This window comes from Poecilia reticulata, linkage group LG20 (genome assembly GCF_000633615.1).
Source record: "Poecilia reticulata strain Guanapo linkage group LG20, Guppy_female_1.0+MT, whole genome shotgun sequence".
Lineage (NCBI taxonomy): Eukaryota > Metazoa > Chordata > Actinopteri > Cyprinodontiformes > Poeciliidae > Poecilia > Poecilia reticulata.
Window position 1 is genome coordinate 20,891,718 of NC_024350.1, and position 8,022 is coordinate 20,899,739.

The 8,022-nt window shown below is 39.1% G+C and overlaps 1 protein-coding gene across 8 annotated transcripts in view; it reads right to left on the reverse strand.

The window, feature by feature from the left end:
* cdh19 (cadherin 19, type 2) overlaps positions 1–5,859 on the reverse strand; it is a 34,058-nt gene extending 28,199 nt beyond the window's left edge. For 2 of the 8 annotated variants that reach the window (XM_008396567.2, XM_008396563.2), the window contains exons 1-3: positions 5,636–5,769; positions 826–1,201; positions 411–705 (exon numbers count right to left, since the gene is read on the reverse strand). In XM_008396567.2, the coding sequence (XP_008394789.1) occupies positions 411–705; positions 826–1,071 (541 nt within the window). In that variant the 5' untranslated portion in view covers positions 1,072–1,201; positions 5,636–5,769. The other 6 variants (XM_008396565.2, XM_008396564.2, XM_017301990.1 and 3 more) reach the window with 6 other exon arrangements.
* Between the last annotated feature and the right edge of the window lie 2,163 nt (positions 5,860–8,022).

Consider the following 8,022-nt stretch of genomic DNA (forward strand, 5'->3'; position numbering starts at 1 on the left):
CTTTCTTCCTGGATGTGGACACAGAACCTGAAAACATGCTGGACTCATTATTTTTAACTGAAACGCAGGAGATGGTTCAGCACTCAGGACTCTTCTTTGAGTTAAGAATCTAATTATAGCTCACTGTTTTGTCTTCCTTCGCTCTTTGGTTCAATTTAGGCAACAACCGTTGGGTGTTTTCTGGTAAAGTTCTTTGCCAAAACTTTCAGTCCTTCCACAATTTTCTCATTTTTTACCACAAATATTTCTTTTGTGTTGATCCATCACATAAAAACTCAAGGTAGATCCGGACAAAAGAAAATATCTAATTGAAACAGTTGAATATATCTTTCAAGACACTGAATCATTTGAATAAAACGAGTTACTTTCATCTGACATTACCTGAGAACAACAGCAAAGACGATACGTACCTACTGGACTCATCTCAGGAATGCTGGAGACATACGGTTCGTTCAGGAACTGCGGAGCGTTGTCGTTGATGTCCTGCACTTTGATTATGAACTCAGACTGGGGCTCCACTGGCTCCTCGGTCCGTGTGTTTATAGCCTGGGCCTGAAGGACATAGAAGGCCTTTTTCTCGCGGTCCAGCTTCTTCAGAGTCCAGATCTCTCCAGAATTCTCGTCTATCTTGAACACGTCTCCAGCACCTTCTCCTGATAATACGTACTTGATAGTAAAACTGCCTCGATCAGAGTCAGATTTGACCTTCAGAGGAGGAAGAAAGGAAGGTTTATAAAGACTTTTTCTGAGGCAAATGATAAACATGTGTTTTCAAAGGGAATAACCATGTCAAGGACATGGCGGGCGTTCAGTTTGAAGCATCACCTGGCCAATAATTTGAGAAGTCGGATCTTCCTCCTGGACAAACAGCTGCTTCCAAATCCAGCCCCTCTTTTGGCGATGGTGCAGAACAGTGGACCCCCGGGCCAGCTGTTGGGCTTCCAGACCCTGAGTATCTCTTATATCACTCAGTAACCCGCCGGGAATCATAGAAAACACTGTCACCACAGCCAGCACCCCCGGGGTGCTCATTTTTACTGTCCGTGCATGCATTTCCTCTCCAGCTCCCATGGTCAAACAGCGATAGGAAAGAAGGGGGTTGTTGTGTGTGTCGGTAATCCTTTATTCACCAGCGCTGCAGATCATAATCTTGCCAGTGCTGCATCCCATCTTCCGATATAGTTTGTACGCAGATTCATAACTGAAATAACAGTTCACAATTAAATTAAACCTGCTAAATGAATGACTTTGTGCACAAAATTTCTGTTGAATGGAAGCACATTCTTTTCAGCAAAGCTGCTTGATTAGGACATTTTTTCCACTTTGCCAAATCAAACTTTTAGTCAATGTCGCCAAAACAGCATTCAACGTTCAGTACAAATCCTGCAGCGCGCCTATTAATTCACCCAAAATGACCCACTCACAGCAAAATCCTGCAATAGCTTGAACAAAAATGTTGACTGATTCATTTTACAGGTCCTCAAAATCATTAGCATAGTGTGTGGAGAACTGAAGGTTTGTTGTGCATTTTACAGAAAGCTTCTCAACTTGTCTACGTCAGTGAAGCCATGATTTGTTTTACATTTAGACAATGCCCTGTATTGTGTTTTATGTCTGGGATGGTGAGCCAGATCATCATTCCTTAAGGATGACACTATACTCTGCAGCTGACTAATGAAGACTTCTAATTAGATCAATGTCTCCCTGGACACGGAAAACAGAGACGCATATACCGCTGACAAACTCTGAGTCAAATCGATGCAGCAATTATAATGTGCAGCGAGATCGGGGTCAAGAGTGCGAGGACAATGAAAGTCAGGACCAACAGCAAATTTGTTAGGCGCTTCCATTTACGTGTTGTCTGACAGGCCTGGGGAACCCTTTACAAGTTTAACACACACATGCACAAGCAGCCAACTTTGTTTTTTTTGTTGTTTTGTAAATCATGGAAAATGCTAATTCACTTGCTTTGGTCGTTGTCGACGTCAAACTGACAGCTCACAACAACAGGTAGCTGGAAGTGAGTGAGATATCTGCCTTTCAGCAACACTCTATGTCATCACAATTCCCATATTTAATCCTGTAAATGTAAATTAGCTGTCAAGATTCATTTGCAAAAAGCTGTCCTTACACAGGACTTCCTCCTAAATGAAATTTCACGAAAAAGACCCGAATGAGGGCATCTGTTTGTGCGTTTGTATGTCTGTACAGGCCGTATTCATATCTCTGAGCATTGCGGAGTGACACTCCAATTAGTGACCAGTGAATCGTGAGGCGTTGTTGTCTTTCACGGTGGCTGCCAGGCGTGTGCCTGGACCGAACGTCTCGAGGCAACACCCAGACAACAGCCCCTCAATGATGCTACACCAAGCAACTGCCAACAAACCAAGGAATCGGTTCCAAAACGCTTCTGTGGGCTGAAATAGTGCACAGGTCAAGAGATGTTTGGCTGTCAGCTTAACAAGATGGGGCGTTTTTGAAAGTGAGTGATGAAATTGTGGATAAATAAAGCCAGAGAAGCTTCGGTCAGGGTCTGGAAAAGGGAAATGTCAGGCATGAGTACAGTAAAAACATGTTTGGTGTGTGTGTGTGCGTGTGTGTGTGTGTGTGACAGCCATGCTTATAGTACTTGATAACAAGAGCAGCTAAACCAAAGTGTGGTTTTAAAAGCACATTTTGTAACACAAGCATATCAGCACTTACATGTGTTAAAGTGTTCTGGAAAAAAAAGCTCTGAGGACCTAAAACTAGAGAGACTCATTGGACTAAATGGTATATTTTCTCCTTTTTAAAGAAATCCTCATTGTACATGACACATGGAACATGTAGAGTGGCCTGTGCTTGACAGCCATTCATTAAATCTAATAGGCCTTCCTCCCATTCCCAGCCAGCCTCCTGCAGCCCATACGTACCGAGCAGCGCTGACGCTCTGCTCTGCCACATGACAGAATGACAATGAGCTGCAGTCTCACCATGTTAGGCACTAGATGCGCTGAGACTGTCCCATCATTTCTCCATACGTCTTCTAGCTCGTAAAACGCAGCTCTTCTGTAGGAATGGTTCCAGGATGCCATTAAAAGGTATCCTAAAGTGCCAACACATTTAGACGTTGTACATCGAAGCAAGGCGATAATGAAAAGGAGTCCGTCTTTTGACATTGTGGGTGACACATTAATATCAATTCCTGTTGCTGCCTGAATTAATACATTAATGCTCGAGCAAGATGTCCCACTGAAAAGAGCATAAATTATGTTGCTTTAAAAGAATCAATCATTCTGACTTGTTCCAATGCTTTTCCACGTTACAACCACAAACTTCAATCTGCTACCTCCGTTTCTCCGATTCACCAAAATAAAATTGGTGCAGACGGACGGATAGAAGTTTTGTTTCAGTGAATCGTGTTATTTTGAAATGACAAGCTTAGAATTTTAGATTCTTTAAGTGTTTGATTACAGAAAGGAAATCATCCTATCTGCATTAATGTAATTTAACTTCTCCTCTCTTCTCAGTGCTCTCAGGATGCTGTTTGTTCACTAATTTCCACTAAACATCTGAGGCATTTCTCAGAACAGCTGGAATTATATTGAGATTAAATTTCACAAAAGAAGACAAGGAAAGAAAATGTTTTAAAGGTGTGATTACTTTTACTATGCACTATAAGGATTCACTAGTGTGATTTGTTTCCAGCTATTTGAAATTGTTAAAGAAAAGTGCATCTACTAATTGTCACTTCCTTAAGATCACGCTTTTCAGAAAAAAATATCCTTAACTGGTCATTTGGGAGTCAGCCAGTTCACCATTTAACTTCATAAATCAACAACTTTGACACTGACGTGTAGGTTGTGTTTACTAAATCGGGACCAAGACTAAAGCAGAGGGATGTCAAGTCACGATGCGACTTATTTATGTACGACTTTGTTTTATTTTATTAAAAATACAAGGCATAATTTCTGCTTTGCAAAATATAATGAATTTAAAGAGATTTCTAAGTATTAGCACCACATTCTGTTGTTAATCTGCTTCTGAGGGAAAAAACAAACAAGTAAGTTCTTGAATGGTGCGACCATAGAATAAGCCATAACTAGAGGGGTTTCAATTACAGTCAGCATTTGATTGCCTTTTAATTAGGCAACAAAAGCATAAAACACATGCTGTCTTCAATCATTAAATAAAGAATGCAGTGGAGTGCACCATATTTAGCTCACTGTATTTTATGTTGGTGTATTTACAAAAAAAAGTACAACGCTGAGAAATTAAATGATGAAGAGAAGATACTTTTTTTTTACTTTATAATTTAAGTTATTCATTAAGTAATGAGTTTTATGTGTTATTAAATGTAAAAATCATTATGGTTATAACTTTTCCCTGTGAAATATGTTCAGGCTTGTAGCTTACTTTCACAAAATTAACTTCTACAACCAAAATTGAGAAATTGTAAAGAAAAAAAAGCTCTATTTTTTGAGTTCATAACCTGAAGATTCAAAGGTAAAATCATTCAGCGAGGTGGAGGAACGCTGGAAAAATGTCTGTGAGCAGGAGCTTTGAGACCTAACAAACCAGCACCCTGTGGGAGGAATAAAGTTCTCTGTGATTAGTGAAAAATAGTCTGCCTGTACTTCACTGATGCAATGAATGACCATTTGTAACACAAGCTTCAGCTGGACGTTATTATTTCTGCTCAAGTTCTCACCAGCATTGTTGTTCTGATGTGCATGCAAATGTAATAAAGTCTCAAAAAAACAAAAACAGTCTGCCAAAAAATAAAATAATCAACCTGTTTGGAAACCGGAATTTGTTGAGAAAATGCAAGTTGGAGTTTTTGCAATTAATTAATTTGGAACACAAATTGTAATTATTTGATTAAATTTGCTATAATTTTGTTAGGGTTGTACTTAAGGAGACTCAATCATGAATAAAAACAAATGAGGGTTTTTTGTCGTCTTTTTCAACAAAGTATTAACCATGTATAGCCACTGAGGTACTTCAGTTTGTCTTTTTTTCTTCTTCTCATGATTTTCATCGTTCTTCACTTGAATTGTACAGGACAGATGCTACATTGTGGGCTAAGTTGTGTAACATTTCACTATATTGAGGGTCTTTTCATACTTATGGAGTTGTACTGCTGCAACTAAAGCAAACTGTGGTTACTTTAATATTTTAAAGACAAATGTTGGTAACTGCTTATAAGCAAAGCCAATAAGCAATTAGCTGGAGTATTAATAATACTAGTTAAATATTTGTTATTGTTGTTAAACACCATATAATCTCACTGAATATTATAGTGCATTGTGATAGCAAAGGCAATTTTAATTTAATTTTGAAAGTACTGAAAGTAGCATTATTTAAAGTTGAAATAAAGATGAAAAGAATCAGTGTGGACATCTGAATGGCTAACTGACTAAGATATTTCCAAACTTTTGTGGTGAGGAAAGGTGAAGTGCTAAATCTTTTCAAAAAATTTAGAGAACAACATAACCCAACCAAGTTTAAACAGCAGAAATAGCTAAATTTGTCACTTTAAAAAAACACAAAAGGGCTGATCTAAAATCTTGTCAGGCTAAAATGTATTCCTGCTTTTATGCCGTTGCACTAATAAAATGTCTGAAACCAAGTTTGACTGCGTCGCCACACCCACCTGTTTGTGCGATTCACTGGTCCCGGCTGCCTCCAACAGAGATCACTACTGGGTTTAAGGAAAAACAATCAGCTTAACTAAAGATCCTGGTGCATAAAAAGAAATTCACTCGACACAGAAACAGAGACGAATGATCATACTTCTTACAATGCGTAATCCCTTCAACTGACAACCTCGCCTTTTCTTCTTCTTCCCCCTTTTCTGTCCTCCTCCAACTTTCTGAGGAAGAACAAACACAGGCTCTATTGTCTGAGACTCCAATCTGAACACTGCAGAACACTCGGGGCCTTCATTGACATTCAGATAGCCCCAGCCCAGACTTACAAATGGTTTTTTATCTCTGGTTTTTTTATTTTTTTTATTCCTTGGTTTTTTTCTGTTTCGTCTTTGTGAACAATCCTGTGCTTATTAGAGTTGAGCTGGAGCACTGAGCAGATGGTATTTCATCCACTGTAAGGTCTCCGTTTTTGCTAGTGATAGGACACCAACAATCTGTTTTTTGACATTCAAGCGGAGGGAGCATGCTGTTTTTCCACATTTCTTTTGAATCTGGTTCTATTTAAATAGTAAAGGCCCCACCGCCGCCGCCGCCGCCTCCTTCAGTGAGTGACGGTTGTGAAATTAATCCAGAAATGTTTGTCCTTCCATTTTGTCCTACATCATCAGAACAAATGGAAAAAGAATGAAATGTATTAATCTATGCACCAAAAAACTGCGTCGATGTTTAATTTGTTTCAGCAACTTTTCCTCGTCAAACATTATGTAGATGATCCACTATGGTGGGAAAACAATGTTCTTTATTGTAAAATCCACGACATTATGTAGGTTTTAAACATGTAATGCCTTAATTAGCTGCTAATAGCTGTAACTTTTTTTTGACATGAGCACATTCACAGTAATTTGACATTTTTTAAAGGGATCTTGAGGGGGGCGAAGAGCAAATTAAACAGCATAAAACACAAGGAATTCAGCATCTGACACATTAAACTGAGGAATTCAGTAATTTATTTCTTTCTTTCACTGTATAATTAAATCCCGAATGTATGCAAAAATTTGCTCGCCCCAAGGACATGTTTGAAATAAATACTGACTAGCTGTGATCTTTACGCCCTCAGGCAGCACCGCATGAAACACAGACACAATTCTGTGGTAGAAGTTTCTGCCTGGGCTGAATACCATCGTCAGTACAAACATACAGTTAATCGCTGTGTCTGTGATTGCAAATTAGTCTCTGCCAGTCTGAGAACACATACAGAGGAGCTGCAGTGTATGTGGCATTAAAACTGAGATGAGTGTCTTTTGAGAAGCAGCAGCACTTTGCGACGCTTCAGTCGTTCTGGGTTCCAGAAACATTTCCGGGTTTTTGAACCAGTATGAATTCAAAACGTTCACAATGAATTTTGGACATTTCCATGGATGGATGGATGGATGGAGAGGCTGACAGAAAGATAGATAGATGCAACACAACATGTTTTATATAATTCGGTAATAAAATACTTTGGTTTTGCTACTTATTTGAAGAAATTCTCATACTCAATTTTGATAATATAATCTGGACTATATTCCATTTTGAATACTCTTCCTTCTTTTACCGTTTTTATCCAGACATTGAAAGCGCTTCCACTGATTTTTTTCCAAACTTTTCCAGACTGTGTGACTACTCATGTTGTCTGAGAATGTGTTTTTTTTTCCACACCCCTCCCCTTGTTAAGTTCTCCAAAGCAATTATAGTAACTCCAATTACCAAAAGTTAAAAGTTGTCATTCTTAAGTCTTTTTTTTGATTTGACAACCCAATTACCTTTCGTAAAAATACCACAAGACTCCTCGTTATGTGCTCCTCGTAAGCACACTAACCTCAGAGGGCTAATTACACCCCTAAACAATGCTAATGGATTCCATCATTAAAAAACTCTAAGAGGTCCAAACCAACACCGTCGGTGCAAATGTCCCCTAAGTGACCACAGAAGCCTCCCTGACAGGGTGGAATTTGTTATTTCGGAGGTTGAGATTAGTTCTCTGTGTGAACTCCACTCCCATTCTGATTCCATATCAAACAGAGAAATGTCAGGACCTGCTCTGTGACATTTAAAACCTTCATTGTAGACCCTGTCTAATTGAGCCTCCCTCATTATAATGACGGAGTGCGGGCAGAGCGTCGGAAAGGAGCATCAGAAATGAAAGCTGCGGTTTGGAATTATTTACATTCCCTTTCTCCCGACGCGGCGGCGGATACGACTATCTCTTAGTCTCCTGTGACATTTTCAGCGCTGTAAAATAATGGGTGCAGTCTAACGGTCAGCATATTCGAACGAAGATAAAGGGAAGTCTGGTCAAATAAGCATTCACCGAGATGTCATACTGTATAAATAATGTGAGCTATAATTA